This window comes from Colossoma macropomum, unplaced genomic scaffold (genome assembly GCF_904425465.1).
Source record: "Colossoma macropomum unplaced genomic scaffold, Colossoma_macropomum, whole genome shotgun sequence".
Classification (NCBI taxonomy): domain Eukaryota; kingdom Metazoa; phylum Chordata; class Actinopteri; order Characiformes; family Serrasalmidae; genus Colossoma; species Colossoma macropomum.
In genome coordinates this window covers 40,805,563-40,825,427 of record NW_023494793.1, presented here as the reverse complement: position 1 = coordinate 40,825,427, position 19,865 = coordinate 40,805,563, and the positions used below count along the sequence as shown (strand labels likewise).

The following is a 19,865-nucleotide window of genomic DNA, read 5'->3' as shown; positions in this document are numbered from 1 at the left end:
TTTTTTTTCATAACCGTTTCGAAAACACGTTCATATTTTCTGCCTTCATATCGTGTGTCTACATTATTTGGTGAAATCTTTGTCTCCGAAAAAAGATTTCATAACGTGCGACGCCGTTCTGAGCCCTGATTGGTCCATTTCTACCATTTAAACTAGTCTTTTGCGTTCTTCTAATTTTGTTTTATTTTATTCGTACATTTTCACCGTTTGGCTTGTCCAGGAAGTGATAACGTGCGCTGAAAATATTTCTTAAAGTATTAAACTTTCTGTCAATCGAACTGTAAACAAGCTTTCTTTATGACTGACAGCGATGTTGGCCAATAGAAATGACGCCTACTCTTCTGACACGCCTACTACCCCGCCCCAAAGAATCCTATTGGACGGCGCCCCTGTGCCGGAGAGGTACGTTTGTTTACGAACTACATTTCCCAGAGTCCCCGAGGCTTCATGTGACTGCCGTATGGCTTCCCTGCTACCTGATGCGAACTCAGCAAATAAGTAGGTGCTCTGCTGTTGTTGCTGGAGCGCCTCAGCCAAGGAAGACGGACGCGACGGGTCGGACCGGAAAGATAGCTAGGTAAGCAGCTCACATTTCATGTAAAGAAAGCTGTAGATCTTTGGGAAAAACGTTAGCTGTGCTCATTGACTTCAGTCATGTAACTTTTTTGGGTTTCTCTTATTCAAAGCACAAAAACAAATGCACTGATAGGATTTTTCAATATGCTTGATAGCTTAAGCCAAAAGTGAGGGCTATAGTCACCCTGTATGTCACCTATTATACAATACATGGACAAAAGTATTGGGACACCTAGGTTACACATTACGCCTACAGGAGCTTTTATGAATCCCATTCTAAATCCATAGGCATTAATATAAAGTTGGTCCCCCCTTTATAGCTGTAACAGCTTCCACTCTTCTGGGAAGCTTCTACAAGATGTTGGAGAGTGTCTGTGGGAATTTTTGCTCATTTGTGAGGTCAGACACTGATGTTAGACAAGAGGTTCTGGCTCACAGTCTTCATTCTAGTGAGATCAGGGCTCTGTGAGGGCCAGTCAAGTTCTTCCACACCAAACTCACCCAGTCATGACTTTATGGAGCTGCTTTGTGCACTGGGGCTCAGTCATGCTGGTTCAGAACAGGTTCTTCCTCAAACTGTTCCCACAAAGTTGGAAGCGTACAGTTGTCCAAAATGTCTTGGTGCTGAAGCATTAATATTTCCCTTCACTGGAACTAAGGGTTCTAGACCAACCCCTGAAAAACAACCCCATATCATCATCCCTCCTCCACCAAACTTTACAGCTGGCACAGTGCAGTCAGGTAGGTAACGTTCTCCTGGCATTCACCAAACCCAGACTCGCCCATCAGACTGACAGATAGAGAAGCTGATTCATCCCTCCACAGAATACGTTTGCATGGTTTACAGCCCCCCACCCCCATTATTACAACCCCAATTCCAAAAAGTTGGGATGCTGTGTAAAATGTAAATAAATGTAAATAAAAACCAAATGCAATGATTTGCAAATCTCAAAGACCCACATTTTATTAACAATAGAACATAGAACACATATTCAATTTGAAAGTGAGACATTTTACCATTTCATGAAAAACATTAGTTCATTTAGAACTTGATGGCAGCAACACATCTCAAAAAAGTTGGGACGGGCAGCAAATGGCTGGAAAAGTAAGTGGTACTAATAAAAAACAGCTGGAGGAGCAATTTGCAACTAAATCACATGACTGGGAATAAAAAGAGCGTTTTAGAGAGGCAGAGTCTCAGAAGCAAAGGACAGAGGTTCACCAATCTGCGAAAAATTACATCTAAAAATTGTGGAACAATTAAAAAAAAAAAATGTTCCTCAACGTAAAATTGATACATGAAAATGGTACGTCTTGGAACTTTAATCATGTTTGCATATTAATCATTTAATTCCAAAAAGTGAGGAATTTGTTTTTTTTAATGATGTAGCTCCTTTAATACTTCAGGTGTGGCCATAAAGTGTCTCGTTTGTGTTATAAAACAGGGATGTCTCCTGGTACGGGGCAGCTCACAGGGCTGATAGCAGCTACCTTCACTCCACTCACTCCACAAGGGTAAAAAAGCTTTTCCTCTTTATTTATAGATTTAGGTACTCCATCCATCCATCCATCATCTAAACCGCTTATCCTTCTGGGTCGCGGTGATTTAGGTACTGAATAATATTTTAATATCTTACCCCACAGTACAAATAAGTGTAACGATTTCTGTAGAGTATCGACTAATATATGATCATTGAAACAGATACAGAAATGTAAATCTGTATCCAGTGTGCAAAATTCCACCTGGTATTTGGGGGTCCCATGTTGGCAGGCTACTCCAGTGTTGGCTAGCTGCTAACTGACTTGCCATAGGCGAGCTGATGCTTCACTGGCAACAAAATGTTTGCTTTAACAATTATTTTTTTGGAAATGCTCTTTTCTAGTTTGGTAACGCGCTGTTCCGCACATTAACTGAGATCTTACACATCTCCTCTTTCGTCTTCGTTTGAGAAATGAGTAACAATTCACTCTTTACACCAGTTTGTTGGAAAATTTGGTCAGTTTATAGGTTTACAAATAGGCTACAGCATAATACAATGTTTTTCCAGAGGTATCCAGGCATAGTTACAGTTGCTAGGCTATGAAGGACCAACTGGGTGACCAGAGCTGCATCTCTAGTTAGTTAAGAATAGAGGTGGGTGTGGCAAAAATAGAGTTTTTTCAGACATCTGATCAGTTGGGACTGAGAAAATAGAACCGGTAGTGATACATTTAAAAAATACTATCAAAAACTGCTAACACAATGATTTTATTCAGTATTTGACGTTCTGTGTTGCGCTAAATGTGGCAAAACATTAAAATTTTGCTCCCTTTATAATGAAACATGCAGTTGGTCAATGTTGAACAGGTACTGACAATATCCACAATTTGTTGTCATATATATTGTGTTGTTTCGTGACATAATATATCACAATAACAATATATATTGTCAAATTGCCCAGCCATAGTTAAGAATACTAAAGACAGAATCTCGCCGTTTCATGGGTAAAGGAGGCTAAATTCTTACTTTCATTAGTTTGTTTCTCTAACAGACAGCATAATATGATAAGTTTATGTTCAGGGACCCCACAAAATTTTTAGTTTTAAACATTCAAGGGGTTCAAGAGGTTACTTAGGGGGTCCTGATGGGTGTATTTCGCACCTTGCCTGTATCATGATGCATTGTCTGTTCTCCTGGTGTGTCTAGTGAGCTGAACCTGCCCCTGATCGGGCCGTATATCGACTATCTGCTGGAGAAACAGGGAGTGCGGAGTGTGTTTGGTGAGTTGTAGTCCTAAATGTGCTGAGAGAGAAAGAATGGGTGTTTATTTTTTTCTAATCTGGCTAATGTACTTGTTTGGTCTAGTAAATGGGACCACAGGTGAAGGCTGTTCTTTCAGTGTGGAGGAAAGGAAGCAGCTGGCAGAGGAGTGGTGCCGGCAGGGTAAGGGGAAGTAAGTGCAATATATGTAGTGAAGACACTCGTTAATTACAGATACTGTGTCAGCAGTTTGTTTGTACTGGTTTAAGCTAAAAATGTCCGTGTCTGGTTTGTTGTCAGACTTGACCAGGTTATCGTTCACGTTGGCTGCTTGAATGTAAAAGACTCTCAGGAACTGGTGAGCGTTCTGCTGTTTGTGCTTTATCTTTCTCATACTGTTTCATTGTGTCAAATTTCGGGACAGTGACTTTATTCAAAGTTTAAGAAATATTTTATATTGTCAGGCAACAGCCAGAACCTTTTCGTTTTATGCTTTTCAAAAAGATTCCTTTGGTTTGCAGTGCTGTAATCATAAAGTCAACTTGAAATCAAATTTGATGTATTTAACTTTGTTAGTTTCTGTCCCTGGTCAGATGGAGCACATTGTGTTGTCTAATTTAAATTAAAATGCAGATTCATACTGGATTAAAATCACTCCACAATTATTACAGTCGGACTGTAAAACTACACACTGCAGATTCATACTGGATTAAAATCACTCCACAATTATTACAGTCGGACTGTAAAACTACACACACTGCAGATTCATACTGGATTAAAATCGCTCCACAATTATTACCGTCAGACTGTAAAACTACACACTGCAGATTCATACTGGATTAAAATCGCTCCACAATTATTACTGTCAGACTGTAAAACTACACACACTGCAGATTCATACTGGATTAAAATCGCTCCACAATTATTACTGTCAGACTGTAAAACTACACACACTGCAGATTCATACTGGATTAAAATCGCTCCACAATTATTACTGTCAGACTGTAAAACTACACACACTGCAGATTCATACTGGATTAAAATCACTCCAAAATTATTACCGTCAGACTGTAAAACTACACACACTGCAGATTCATACTGGATTAAAATCACTCCAAAATTATTACCGTCAGACTGTAAAACTACACACACTGCAGGTAACAAACCTTACAGTTGTTTAAAGTTTTTACTCTACAAAGTTAACCCTGCTCCACTGTCTCTGTCCCACTTCTCTCTCTGGAGACCTCAGTGTCTTTGTGCACGTGCAGAAACCGCGTCCCTGTGACTGACATTTGAAAATGAGGAATGAAGTTTGCTTTGTTTCCTGCAGGCTCGTCATGCTGCTTCGGTAGGAGCTGATGCCATCGCTGTCATCTCCCCCTTTTTCTTCAAACCCACTAATGCAGGTTTGGGGTCTTCACCTTCCCCTCTCATTCTCCCACTTAATTGCACTGCTCTCCTATTATTGCACAGACTTTACTTTCTTCTTAACCCTTGTGTGGTGTTGATGTGTTTGTTACTCAGTGGTCTGCTGGACCCACCACGTTATTGTTTTTTTAAATCAATACAGCCACAACGATTTATGTAAAAATACCAGATGTTTAAAATATCACAAGTGTCCAGTGTAGGGTTCTCCTTTAGCAGCTGTAGCCACTCAGCAGCCTGTCCATGTTGTCCACACACACAGACACACACACACACACACACACACTAACAGCAGGCCATGCAGGAGGAGAACAGAGTGAAGGACACAGCACCTCCACACCTTCACTCCCCGCGGGTTCACCCAACACCACATGTGTAATATAAATGTGTGGGGGGGTGAACAGAGTGAAGACACTGAAAATGGGTTATTTTATATGTTCTTCACAGAAAATGAGAAAAAGGCCAAGAATCTGAGGTTGAAATAATAATAAATCACACATTTTTCTTTTGGTAAAGATTGAAACTGTGGGTCCCACAGACCTGAACACCACACAACGGTTAAGTTATCTTGCTAACTGAGCAATCCTGTGGGGTATTTCGCAATGCAGAATTTCTCAGTTAAGCTGGAAAATCAAAAGGTTGCATATCGTTCCTGTTGGAAGAAAACCTTCTATCTCCATTTGTCGTTTTTCCATTTTTGACCGAATTTGAAAATGCTTGATGCCGTTGACATTGTGTATTCATTTCATTGTGAATGGAGCAAAAGAAACGGCTCAAAATTTCTTGGAAAAATGTCTGGTTCCATTAACTTGCATTAAAAGTAGAGTAAGTTTTTCCTTCTCCTGTTAAGTTACCATTTTGGAGATACTAGGTTTTGTTCTGACAACAGCGATATTCAACATTTATCTGGACCTGGAGTTTCATTTAGAATGTCTGTGTGGTTTTATCTACCAAAACCAGTGGCAACTTTTACATGACCATTTTCCAACATCTCGTTATCCCTTAGATCAGGGGTGTCAAACTCAACCAGTGAAGGGGCTGTATAAAAAAAAAAAAAACTCATCAAATCTGTGAGCCAGAGAAAGAATGTCTTTATTTCATTTTTAATTAATGTTGTGCTGTAACCCGAACTGGCCATTGTTTATTCAAAATACACAAAAACGTCAGCAGTAAAATATAAACACTTGTAGTAGACCTTGAAAGATTACGTGAATACTTGAAATATTCAAAGTTTAAATGTCCCCAGGAGCTCAGTCTTTTAGACCTACCTATTTGCTTGAACTAGACACCCTGGCATCTTTTCCTTAATGCAAGTTAATTAATACTTGGGCTCAGTTTCTGAGCTGCTGAGCTGACGTTAAGTGTTTATGTTGGTTGAACTGCAGCTGAACTGATATGATTGTTGTGGAATTGTGTAGAATTGAGATGTAACTGCTGTCCCATAGATTGTTGTTGGGGTAAGAGAGTCACAGCGCACATTACATTGCAGTGCATGCTGGGGACTGTAGTGCAGCGCATTGCGAAACGAGCTAATGTTAATAGAAAATCAAAATACCTTTGCAGGCCGGATTGGCCTTGTGTTTGACACATAGGCCTTAGAATAAACAGGCTGTTTTTGCTAAATCATATCTGTTCTGATTAGTTGCCTTCTATAGTGCTTCATTTAAAAAGGGCTGAACTGCCGTAGACTGCATGGGCTGATATGCATACATGTGTTTGTTTTTGTGACATCACAAAAAGCAGTGAGCTCAAAACTTTTGCAGCTTAGTTTGCATATATGGTCTGTAATGAGTGGGGAGTGAAAAGTACGTTTAGAAACATTAATAGTGTTGACATGCATCCAACTCTTATTTGAAAGAATCCAGGGCCTTTTTATGGGCCCTTTAAGGGTATTAATTATTGCAAAATGATTAAATCTGTTTCACATCTCTGTCTTGTGGCATTTTCTCAGAGGCGCTGAGAATGTTTCTTCAGGAAGTGGCATCTGCAGCACCAAAGCTTCCACTCTACTACTACCACTTACCCTCCATAACTGGAGTGAACAGTACGTGCAACCCACAGACCGCTCACCATCAAAATACACAACCCTACCATAGGTCTAATGTGAAAACAACCTCTTTGAGGTCTGAACTGTGAAATGTTTATAGAGAACACTGTGTTTACATACACTTAATAATCTGATAACTGCAGATTATCTGATTTCGCCAGTAATCCAATCAACATGTTTACATGCACTTTAGTAATCAGATAATGGGGAAACTCTGGGTCTACATGAGTCAGACAGTGATCAGATTTCTGCTTTACAACCAGCCAGTAAACTCACAGACGAAGACGTGACGTAAACAGAATGTAAAACTCAAACTTCGTGACGTGGCTTTTTTTTTTTTAAATCATCGGGTCACTTTACCTGAAAATATGAACATGCATCCTCTAGAACAGGAATGTCCAATCTTATCCTCAAAGGGCCAGTGTGGGTGCAGGTTTTGATTCCAAACAAGAGGAGCACACCTGTTTCCACTCGTTTAGTCTTTAAACAGCTCTCGATGTGAGCTCCTGCTTAGTTGCAATGAAAACCTGCAGCCCCACCGGCCCTTTGCGGATAAGATGGGACACCTCTGATCTAGAAGATGAAGAATATTTAAATCTTTAATTTTGTTGAGAATGCAGTTGGTTTTGGCGTCGCTCCACAATTGTTTTGCTGCATCTTGTGGCAACTCTGCTTGCTTATTTCCGGCGCAGGCGCAGACTGAGAAACCCGAAAGAAATCAGAGTAAGAGTTTAAATGCACTGAGAAATCTGATTACTGAGCTAAAATCCAGCCTCTTTATCAGATTTCTTAATCAGGTTTCTAGAGCGGAGTATGGTGTTTACATGACCATTTGAATAATCAGATAACAGCAGAAATCTAATTATGATCAGATTATTGAGTGCATGTAAACACACTCAATGCTAATATGTGGAGTTTAAGCTTCTATTAATTTAAGCTCCAGTGCAAAACTAGAAACTTCACCAGACATGTTTTGGCTGAGCGACTGCATCTGGAGGTTGTAAATTTGATTTATGTCACTTTAAAGTGTAAAAAAAAACAGGGCCTTATTCACCAAACGTTATTATGAGGAAAAATTTCTTCTTAAAACCCCCTCACGCAGTTTTCACAAAGACTCTGACATTCACACTGCAACAAATGGTATATTATCAAGTAAAATTATCTTAAATCTAGGCAGAAAATCTGATTCCTGTTGAGATGGTTGTGCACTTATTATAAGATTATTTAACTTATTTCTAGACATTTTTTACTTGTTTTAGGTCATTTTCAGAAAATTATCTCACTGTCTTGGCAGATAATAGTGCTTGTTTTAAGAAATGTGCTTGAAACCAGCAAAAATATCTGCCAGTATGATGAGATAATTTTACCTAAAACTAGTAAAACATTTGTAGAAATGAGCTGGATAATCTTATAATAAGTGCACAACAATCTCAAAATGGGAAATGTTAGATATATATTGACTAGATTTAAGATCATTTCACTTGACAAGAGACCATTTTTTGCTGTGAATGTTTTCCTATTTTGGATTTGTTCTTAGCTGAGAACAGAATCTAGACACTCGAGCACAAAGATGTGAACAGTTCTGTGCTTTAAGAACACGTATTAAATCTGATGTAGACATTTTCTTAAGATCTTTCTCAAGAACACATGTAAGAACAAACATAAGAACATAATGGAGAATGAGGCTCATAGTGCATAAATACCTTGGTGTGTTTATATATATATATATATATATATATATATGTATGTGTGTGTGTGTTTCTGCACATCTCTATGGATAAAGCTGACATGAACTTCTCTGACATTTCATCATGTGTGAATGATGTTTCTCTTTTCCTCTCTTACCTCTGTTCTTTTCTTTTCCCCTGCCCTTTCTCCTCTCAGTGGATGCGAGGGAGATTCTGGATGGGATTGAGAATCAGATCCCCTCGTTCGGAGGGTTAAAGTTCAGCGCAGCAGATCTGAGGGATCTGGGCCAATGTATCAGTTACTGCCGTCCACGCGGCTGGTCTGTGCTGTACGGAGTGGATGAGGTATGCACCGCTTCTTCTTTCATTTGTTTTTTTTTTTCTCTTCCTGTATCAAAGTGCAACTTCTGAACCAAATCACCTAATGAATAATCGATTAAAGGGGAATTTCACCAATTTATTTTTATTTCAGAGTAATATCTGAATAATAATAGAGATGTAAAAGTCATTCACAGTGGTTTCATGTAAAAGGCTCCTTTCTAGAAACTTACTAAGAATAGTTCACAGTGTTGGTGATAGGAACCAGACATCTGAGGGGTTTAATGCCTCCTAAAGCTCATTCACATAAATCTACTAAATAAATAGTTATGAATGAGCTGCCTGATGCTGTTTTGAAACAAAAATGTTCCCCCCCTCCCCCTAAATATGTTCAGGCATGTGCAGGGTGCCAAAATTCTTGTATGCCGTGACATTTTTTTCTGCGTTAAGCATTATTGAATCATCATCAGCATGACATATGAAACTAGAAGACTCGTGTAGGTTCACTGGTGATTTTCTATAGTAAATAAAATGGCTATATTTGTGTTGTAGTCATGGTGACCCCTGGTTCCTATCACCACCACTGTAAAGCAGTCTTAGTTGGGATGTTTTCCTGCAGTGAACCACTTCACATCAGAATGCTTGAATGACTTTGCATCTTTAACATCTCAGTGATTGAATTGTACAGAAATGTTGAAAAATTGGTGTCATTCCCCTTTAAGGCATTCATACATGACATAACAGGCATAAATAATTATTTTCAAAATTATGCAGTTCTTTGTTTAACCATGGTAAAATATTTTGTCTTAGGACACCCGTACTAGTAGATTCTTTTCTTTATTTTTTTCCCACCATTTAGCAACTGCTGGGGGCGGTGGTGTTGGGAGTCAATGGGGCCGTCGGAAGGTCTGTTTCTCTTTTATCGCCTTTTATAATTTAATCATATGTTCCAAATCTTCTCCTTTTCCTGCATCATCACAGTCATTATCAGTATTAGGCTTTGGTGTTTGTGTCTTTGTTTTTTTTTTATCTACTCTTGAAAAGGAGTTTTCAATGGTTTTAGTCTCTCTCTGTTTCCCCACCAGTACATACAACTACGTGGGCAGCGCTGTGAGCAGTATGCTGAGTGCGTTTGAGAAAGGAGATGTTGATCTAGCCAGAAAGCTTCAGGTGGGTCTTACTTCTATAAATCCTTTTATTAGACCCCATGTGTCAAACACAAGGCCTGCCACACAATCCTATCTGGCCCACAGAAGTGTTTATATTTTCTATTAACATTAGCTCGTTTCACAATGCGCTGCACTACAGTCCCCAGCATGCACTGCAACGTAATGTGTGCTCTGGCTCTCCTACCCCAACAACAACTTATGGGACAGCAGTTACACCTCAATTCTACACAATTCTACACCAGTCATATCACCAAACACACTAACTGCATTTCAGCTGCAGTTCAGCCAGTATAAACACTTAACGTCAGCTCAGCAGCTCAGAAACTGAGCACAAGCATTAATGAACTTGCAGTAAAGAAAGGATGCCAGGAGTCTAGTTCAAGCAAATAGGTAGGTTTTAAAGACTGAGCTCCTAAGGACATTTGCATTTAGAATATTTCAAATGTCCATGTAATATTTCAAGGTTTACTACTCATGCCTGTATTTTACTGTTGAAGTTTTTGCATATTTTGAATAAACAATGGTCAGTTCCGGTTACAGCACAACATTAATTAAAAATGAAATAAAATGTTTTTTTTCTCTGGCCCACAGATTTGTTGAGATTTTTGAGAGATTTGACTTTGACTTGGACTTTGACTTGACTTTTTTTAATGTGGCCATTTTACTGGTTGAGTTTGACACCCCTATATTAGACTGTGGCCTTTTTAAAGCTGTTGCTTCCTTAGTTTGACTAATTTTACGAATGTATCTCTTCATTTTCTGGTTTCTCTCTTTTTTAAGCTCATATAAATGTGCTGTATGTCACAGTTGTACTGAAGTTTAGAGTTTCCTTTTGCTGTATGATTGTTTTAGCTGTGTTCGTCTGTTTTTCTCCTTCTCAGTTTAAGATGCAGGAGGTCATCACATTCGCAATCAGTCTAGGTGAGTTCATCACTCCTTCACAATATTAAACCCTTTAAAAGGGTCCAATGTGAGTGCACACTTCAATTCCACTTTCATAGTACTGTTGAATAATTCATTGTAGTTATTGAACCGAATGCTTTACAGTTAATATTTTAATAATAACTCAGTAAATAAGGGTGACTAAGCTAAGATAGCAAACAGATTGTTCACACAAAGATGTTCAGATTTTTGGATACAACTGTAAATCAACAATACACATCAGTACAGAAACATTAGACTCCAATTTTCATTTTTGGTATTGTGTAGATGCTCTTAACCAGAGCAGTTTATTTTTATCATGTACAGGTGAATGTAGCGTTAGGAGTTTTGCACAAGGACTCTTGTTGGTATACAATCCCATTTCCAAAAAAGTTGGGACGCAGGTGTAAAATGTAAATAAAAAACAGAATGCAATGATGTGCAAATCATTTAAACCCTATATATAATAGAAAATAGTACAAAGGCAACATAGCAAGTGTTGAAACTGAGTAATGATATAGTTTTGTGAAAAATATATGCTCATTTTGAATTTGATTCCCACAACAGGTTTCAAAAAAGTTGAGTTAGTTTCATAATGTGGCAGATGTTTTCACTGGGTCAAAAGCATGGACTGCAGACAGGCCAGTTTAGCTCTCGGATTCTTTTAATACGGAGCAATGCTGTTGTAATACATCAAGAATGTTGTTTGGCATTGTTTTGCTGAAATAAGCAAGGCCTTCTCTGAAAAAGACGTCATCTGGATGGCAGCATGTGTTGTTCCAAAACCTATATATATCAATCAGCATTAATGGTACCCTCACAGATGTGCAAGTCAACCATGCCATGTTCACTAATGCTCCCCTATACCATCATGAATACTGGTTTTTGAACTGAGCACTGATAACAAGCCGGGTGGTCCCTATCTATTGTAGCTTGGAGGAAGAGGTGTCGATGGTTTCCAAAAACGAATTGCAAATTTTGATTAGTTGGACCACAGGACACTTTCACTTCACCTCAGTCCATCTTAAATGAGCTCGGGCCCAAAGAAGGCGGCGGCGTTTCTGGATCCTATTAATCTTTCTTTGCATGATAGAGTTTTAACTTGCATTTATGGAAACATTGACGAACTGTTTTCAGAGACAGTGGTTTTCAGAAGTGTTCCTGATCCCATGCTGTGATTTCCACAACAGAATCGTGTCTGAATCCAGCCAGTATTGGTTTTCGGCCTTGTCTCTTGCATACCGAGATTCCTCTGGATTCTCTGAAACTTTTAATGATATTAGGTACTGTAGATAATGAAATCCCCAAATTCTTTGCTATTTTATGGTACAAAACATTATTCTTGAATTGTTGCACTATTTGCCTATGTGTTGTACTATTTTTTTAATAAAATGCAGGGTTTAAATGTTTTGCACATCAGTGCATTCTGTTTTTATTTACATTTTGCACAGCATCCCAGTTTGTTTGGAAACAAGGTTCTAGTAGGATGTCATTGCCTTTGCACATAACACATGAAGGCTGGTGGTTTTATCTACTATGTTATAAAAACCATAATATCTGTTATGAGTTCTGTGATTGTAGGAAACAAACTCTAATTACAATATTGTGTTTTATAAATTGTATTATATTTCAGTAAATGTGCAACATGTATTCATTGCATACCCACGGACTCAACAAAACACTGCTCAACATTTGCTCATTGATTTTGCACTTTCTCAGACCAGACAAAAAAAAAAATCTCAATTACTGTATGACCTGAATCGGAGTTACAGTTGAAGCCATGCTGTTTATCTAGTTGTGTTATGTGAAATGAGAGATTAGCTTGTTCAGCTGCATCACTAAAAATCTATGAATTCCTAACTTTGCTGGATCACGTTCTTAACATATGAAAATAAATGGCACAGCATCGTTGTGGTCCCAAGTTACTAAAACTACCTTGATTATGGTTACAAAGAAATATAAAATTTATGTTTGTAGGGTTGAAAATACATGAAAGAATAAAACAGACATTTCTAGCACAGTAACTCATCATCACAGGATCATTCTGCTCTTTTAGGGGGCAATACATACATAATAAAATATCAGTTTGAAATGCATCAATGCTGACAGTTTTTTATTAAACCATACCAATACGTATATCATTGTGCATCTCTTGACAAAGCTGCGTTAAATGGCTCAAATGTGTACTTTTTGCATTGTCTTTAAAGAGTTATATGTTATAGGTTATATGTTAGACTGTGTTGTCCACATCATGAAGCACTAATGTTTTCTTTATCTGCTCCAGGGTTTGGCCTGCACGTGAATAAGCAGTTGATGAGCGAGTTTTCGGGGCTGTCCATGGGTCCGCCGCGGCTGCCACTGCTGCCCTGCCCTCCAGACCGCGCTCAGGCCATCGCTCAGAAACTACGAGATGTCCTGGCTTCTGATTAAACAAACAGCACAGAAATAAATCAGCCATACCAAGCAGAGAGAGACCAAAAATCAGGTTTAACAACGTGTAGCATACGTGGAAATCCATATATGCTAAGCAATGATTGGCTGATCTATCTAATATGCCCCCGTTGTGGCCTCTTTTTCATTCTGTTCCAGTTTTTCTAGAAACTAAACGTGTTATTAAACCTGCCATTATGGCAGTACTTCAGCCAAGAATGCTAACATGGCTAGCAATGAATGAATGACAGTGGGGATCAGTTCGGTTCATTCACCGATCATCTCTAGCTTTCAGTCACCATTACTAGCGCTTACATTTTTGGGTGAAGTGTTGCTTGGTTTAACTTCTTATACTTGAAGCCTGCCCAGAGCACACACAGCATTCTAATGGCAAATAAACCACACTACTATATTAGACCACTATACTCTCTATGTACTGTATCAGGCCAGTTTTCCAGGTATGGGCCAGTTTCGAGACGTTAGGATCAAGGCTAGTCCTACGTTTAATAAACACAGTCTGTAAAGTTTTTTCCACTAAATATTTAACTCCATGAAACTGGTTATTACTCTACACATCCAAGGCACCTGCTCATCCAGCATATCGTCTGAAATCAAGCACTCAAACCACACCCTGGCCATCAGTAAGGTTGTGCGGACTTGTCAATGAGTGTGTTTATATGCACTCAATAATCAGATCATGATTAGATTTCTGCAGTTATCCGATTATTCAAATGGTCATGTAAACACCATACTCCGATCTAGAAATCTGATTAAGAAATCGGATAAAGAGGCTGGATTTTAGCTCAGTAATCAGATTTCTCAGTGCATGTGAACTCTTACACTGATTTCTTTCGGATTTCTCCGTCTGTTCCACACAAGCGCAGATTGAGAAATCCGAAAGAAATCAGAGTAATAAGCAACCAGAAATAAGCAAGTAGCTGAAACCGATTCCTCTGAAACCGAATACATTCTCGACGAAATGAAGGATTTGAATATTCTTCATCTTCTAGGTGATGTATGTTCATATTTTCAGGTAAAGTGGCACAAAGTTTAAAAAACAGTGGCATGAAGTTTGAGTTTTACGTTTACATTTTACTTCTTCTATGAGTTTATTGGCCGGTTGTAAAGCAGAAATCTGATTACTGTCTGACTCATGTAGACCAGGCGTTTCTCCATTATCTGATTACTCAAGTGCATATAAATGCATTGATCGGACTAGTGGCAAAATCTGATTTTCTGCAGTTATCGGATTATTAAGTGCATCTAAACGCATGTTTTAGGACACAGTATGACTTACGTAAAAAATTAATAAAAGTTCACCATGAATTTGAATTTGCCGTAACTCCCTGTTGTCTAAAATCTCTGCCTGCTGTGTTCAGCTACCCAGTGAAGCTTTGTCCATTTTTATAGTTCGCATTAAGTGACCTAAACCACCTGAAGAGCTGGATTCGGTTCAGCTTGTTGAGAGAGGTTTTTGGGGATGTGTTTGCAGAAAAGATTTGGTTGACTACTGACTTCAAGTGTCTGTAACTAACACTAGATTTGTAGCTCCAGCACTAAACTAAAGAGCAACATGTGTGCAGCAAACATGTATTGGCTGCGAAAAGTGGAGAAAAGATTAAACAAATGAACAAAAAATGTGCCAAGTTATAGCCTATGTGAATTGTCTACTGAAATTTGAAAGGGATTTGTCTGTCTGGTCACTCAATCTGCACTAATATTTTCACGGACCAACATTCATTGTAATAAGAAGCCACTAAGTCCACTATTATTTTGTAATATTGTTTTATCATTGTTGTTGTGTGTGCAATGTTAATCTGCATTTGTGCCTTTATTTGAGTTTAAAAAGCAAAATAACTGAGACCCAAATGATCTGTACCAGCACTTTTTATTCAAATACATTGTTCATTTTACTGTACTAATGGAATCCTTTTTGCATTATTGAATACAAATGAGATAAAAAGTAACCTCAGGCATTCCTGATTACTCGCTGTTAGAAGTTTGGACGTGAAATAAAACATTCAGAATCAGCCTCTCCTGCTGACGTTTATTTTTTCCTTTAATTCCTTTACTTTGCTTTACTTTTTTCTCCTTTTTCCATTGTTCTCTCTGAACTGGACTGTTTTCAGCCTGCTGTCCTCTCTGAGGCTGCACGTCCTGCTGTGGCTTTTCAGTGAGACGACGAAACGCTGCAGTTTATTCAGTGTTTACTCGAGAACAGAGCAGAGGGTCTCACGGGGACTCAGTGACGGGACTGCTGTCTGGATTCCTGTCTGTCTACATCCTTATGGCACAGGGACTGGTGCAATGCTTTCTCTCTCTCTCTCTCTCTCTCTCTCTCTCTCTCTCTCTCTCTCTCTCTCTCTTTCTTTCTCTCTTTCTCTCCTTCTGTTTTCTTTTGCCCTTTCTCTTTATGTCTCTCTTTCGTATTCTTTCTCTCTCATTAATTATTTCTTATTCTCTCTGTCTCCCCCCTCTCTTCTTCTTTTCTCTTCTCTCTATTTTAATGTAAGTCAATGGAACCAGAATTTTTCCCAAGTCATTTCGGTCCTCTCTTCATTTTCAAATTATAAATGATGTCAAAAACTGAAAATGGAGATACAAGGTTTTGTCTCAACAACATCTATATGTATATATGAAAGTGAAATGTTTTCCCGTTCTTGTTCGATAAAGGATTTCAGCTGCTAAATAGTTCAGGGTCTCCTTTGTCATATTTTTCAAATGTTATCAGTGGTGACAGGTCTGGACTGCAGGTTGTCAGACCCAAACCTCATATCTCCATTTTCGTCATTTTTCAGTTTTTGACATAATTTGAAAATGCCTGTTGGCCTTTATATTGTGTATAAATTTCAAGATAAATGGACCAAAAGAAATGGCATGAAATTACCTGGAACAAAATCTGGTTTCATTGTTCTCCATTGTTCATTAGTCAGTGGAATAAATAGCAAATCAGATGCATTTTGGTAGAAAACCAATAGCATAAATATTTTCCCCCCATACTTTGAAGATAATAGATTCCTGCACATCCTCAGCAGCGCAGCACTCTCCTTCAGCTCAGGGCCTGCTGAGCTCAGTAGTGGGCAGCACATATGCAGGAAGGAAGAACTCGAGGAAGCACACGAGTAGGGAGAGAGTGTGACAAGCAGAGAGGAGAAAAAAGGAAAGAGGGAGAGTGTTTTGGCCAGAAAGATGAGGCTACCAGGCAGCACACAGTGATCAGCTTCAGCCTTCAGCCGCTCTCTCTCTGTTTTGGTTCTACTCTTCCAGTCTGCTGTTCTGTTAAGTTTGATTTGGCTTCTTTTAAAGTCAGAGTGTGTTACTGTGAATAAGGTCATACTGCAGCAGCACTATGGTTTCCAGTGCTCTCTGGATGGTGGTTCAGGTGCTGGTGTTGACCTATGAGGCAGGCTCAGGCCAGGCTTGGCTGGGTGAAGGTGAGCAGTGTGGAGGGTCTATCGCGGGAAGGTGTGAGGCCGATCTCACCTGCATGGCTGCTGAAGACAGAGAACAGAACGGCCCTGTGTTCGGAGTGTGTAGCAGTAAGTAGACGCTTTGCTTGTACAGATCACAGTGTAATGCCTTTTCGTACATTTATTACAGTTACAAAATGTAAAGAACTGTATATTCCAATGACGAATTATAGCAACTGTTTATTAATTGGTTATGTATTAATTAATCATTAACCCTTTAAACTCCATGCTTATTATTCAGTTATTATTTTTAAGACGTATTGTTCAGAAACTTCTATTCCCTACTTAGGAACACTTTATAGAACACTACAAAGGGTACGGAAATAGTCCCTAATCGCTATTCTTTACATTGGAGCACTAATTAGACAATATAAAGGAAACATGAATAATCCCTAATCGCTATTCCCTATGTTGGAGCACTATCTAGAACACTATAAAGGGAACAGAAATAGTCCCTATTCACTATTCCCTACATTCGAGCACTAAATAAAACACGATAGAGGGAAGAGAAATGGTTCCTAATCACTATTCCCTACTTTGTAGCACTATCTAGAACACTATAAAAGGAACAAAAATAGTCCCTAATTGCTATTCCCTACTTTGGAGCACTAAATAGAACCATATAAGGTGTACAGAAATGGTCCCTAATCACTATTCCCTACATTGGAGCACTAAATAAAACACTATAAAGGGAACAGAAATAGTCCCTAATCACTTTTCCCTACATTGGAGCACTACATAGAGCACTATGAAGGGGACAAAAGTAGTTGCTAATCACTATTCCCTACTTTGGAGCACTAATTAGAATACTACAAAAGGAAAAGAAATAGTCCCTAATCACTATTCCCCTTTGGTGCACTATATAGAACACTATAAAGGGAACATGAATAGTCCCTAATTGCTATTCCCTACTTTGGAGCACTAAATAGACACTATAAAGGTCACAGAAATGGTCCTTAATCACTATTCCCTACATTGGGGCACTACATAGAGCACTATGAAGGGGACAAAAGAAGTCCCTAATTACTATTCCCTATTTTGGAGCACTATATAGACACTATAAAGGGAATAGAAACGGTTATTCTTAAATTTAACGTACGTTGATGTAACCAGATTTGATTTCATGTAATTTGGTCCATTTGTTCTGAAATGTTCACAGTGTAAAGGCCAACTAGCATCTCCAAATTGAGATATTAACAGTACAGCAGTGATATATGAATGTACATTTAAAAAGGTGAGTGAGTTCATCAAATACCGCATCTCCCAGAAGCCCTTGCGCCAGGTTGTGAGCCCTGCTCTGCTGTCCAGTGTCCGCCGGTGCAGTGGGTTTGTCCAGGAGGGCATGTGACTGACCCATGTGGGTGCTGCCAGCATTGTGCCCGGCAGATGGGGGAGGTGTGTGGGGGTCCGAGCTGGAGCTGGGGCTACTGCGATTCTGGCCTCAACTGTGCCCTCATCGTCGGGCTCCAACCAGCCAGGCCTCCACAGACGGGGGTCTGTAAAGGTGAGAGCCTCTGTGGATGGGAGGAGAGATGAACAGAGGGTAATGCAGAGCAAGTTCTCTTTAAAGGGCCCAAATCATGGCAAACTGAATTTCCCTTCCTTTTTTTGAAGTAACAGTTGATGTACTGTGTTAATATTGTTTCAGAATGTACTGTTCTCTCAACGGGTGGGCTTTGTATACCTTTATTTAACAGGAAAAATCTCACTTTAAAATTTAAAATTGGCCAAGACAGCAACACACATCAAATATAACAAAACGAATAACAAATTACAAACATAAAACAGAAAATTCAACAATCAACAACCTCCAATAACTCGTTTAAGGAGTTTTACCCACTTCTACTGTTTGAAAAATGTTTAAAAGTATTCAGTGACACAAATTCCTGAAGATTTAAGTCTTTCTGTGACAAATTCCAGTCAGACGCTGATATTTTATGAAAACATGGTGATATTTTATTGTTATCGTGATGAATTATGCCACTATAAGCTTTACTGCGCATATCGTGGATATCACCTGTATTTAAACAGTGAAAAAGGGTATGTTTCATTGCAAAGAGAACATTATTAGTCCTGTATCATTCGATTTAGTGCAGTGCATAATGTTAACGTGTCGTTTTTGATAGTATTTTTAAAATGCTTGTTCTTTTTTGTCTGTTCCGACTTTCAAATTTCATAAAAATGTAATACTGTGATGAATATTGTGTATTGTGAAAATGTCTTGCCGTTATATTTTTGCCATTTTGCCTATTTCTAGTTCACTGGTCAGTCCATATGAAACAGACTCACTCTGATTTCTCACTGTAACTTCTATCTAGCCAACCTATACCTGCACATATTGATTGACATCTTGTACTTCTTCTATCCATATCCTGTAATCTGGAATATCTATATATCAGTATTGTATCCCCTGTGTATCCTGCTTCTCATTTATCTACCTCAGACTCACATATTGCTCATATGTAAATGTGTACAACTGTACATATTGTAGCTTTTATTTCATAACTTAAATACACCGATCAGGCATAACATTATGACCACCTCCTTGTTTCTACACTCATTGTCCATCTTATCAGCTCCACTTACTATATAGGTGCACTTTGTAGTTCTACAGTTACAGACTGTAGTCCATCTGTTTCTCTGCATACTTTGTTAGCCCCCTTTTACCCTGTTCTTCAGTGGTCAGGACCCCCATGGACCCTCACAGAGCAGGTACTATTTGGGTGGTGGATCATTCTCAGCACTGCAGTAACACTGACGTGGTGGTTGTGTGTTAGTGTGTGTTGCGCTGGTACGAGTGGATCAGACACAGCAGTCCTGCTGGAGTTTTTAAACATTGTCCACTCACTGTCCACTCTATTAGACACTCCTACCTTGTCGGTCCACCCTGTAGATGTAAAGTCAGAGACGATAGCTCATCTGCTGCTGCACAGTTTGTGTTGGTCATCCTCTAGTCCTTCATCAGTGGTCACAGGACGCTGCTGGCTGGATATTTTTGGTTGGTGGACTATTCTCAGTCCAGCAGTGACACTGAGGTGTTTAAAAACTCCAGCAGCACTGCTGTGTCTGATACACTCAGAC

At 39.0% G+C, this 19,865-nt stretch overlaps 1 protein-coding gene across 2 annotated transcripts; it reads left to right on the top strand.

Annotated features, from left to right (window-relative positions):
• The first annotated feature begins 445 nt into the window (after window positions 1-445).
• Window positions 446-14,401, top strand: npl (N-acetylneuraminate pyruvate lyase (dihydrodipicolinate synthase)). 2 transcript variants are annotated; one of them, XM_036579556.1, is made up of 12 exons: window positions 446-577; window positions 2,022-2,091; window positions 3,263-3,336; window positions 3,422-3,509; window positions 3,617-3,674; window positions 4,647-4,722; window positions 6,693-6,785; window positions 8,673-8,821; window positions 9,654-9,700; window positions 9,880-9,964; window positions 10,845-10,884; window positions 13,169-14,400. In XM_036579556.1, the coding sequence occupies exons 2-12, from the start codon at window positions 2,024-2,026 to the stop codon at window positions 13,312-13,314; spliced, it is 924 nt and encodes a 307-aa protein (XP_036435449.1). In that variant the 5' UTR covers window positions 446-577; window positions 2,022-2,023; the 3' UTR covers window positions 13,315-14,400. The 2 variants fall into 2 exon arrangements, with proteins under 2 accessions (XP_036435449.1, XP_036435450.1); XM_036579557.1 differs by having other exon boundaries at window positions 447-577; window positions 2,019-2,091; window positions 13,169-14,401.
• Window positions 14,402-19,865: the final 5,464 nt, after the last annotated feature.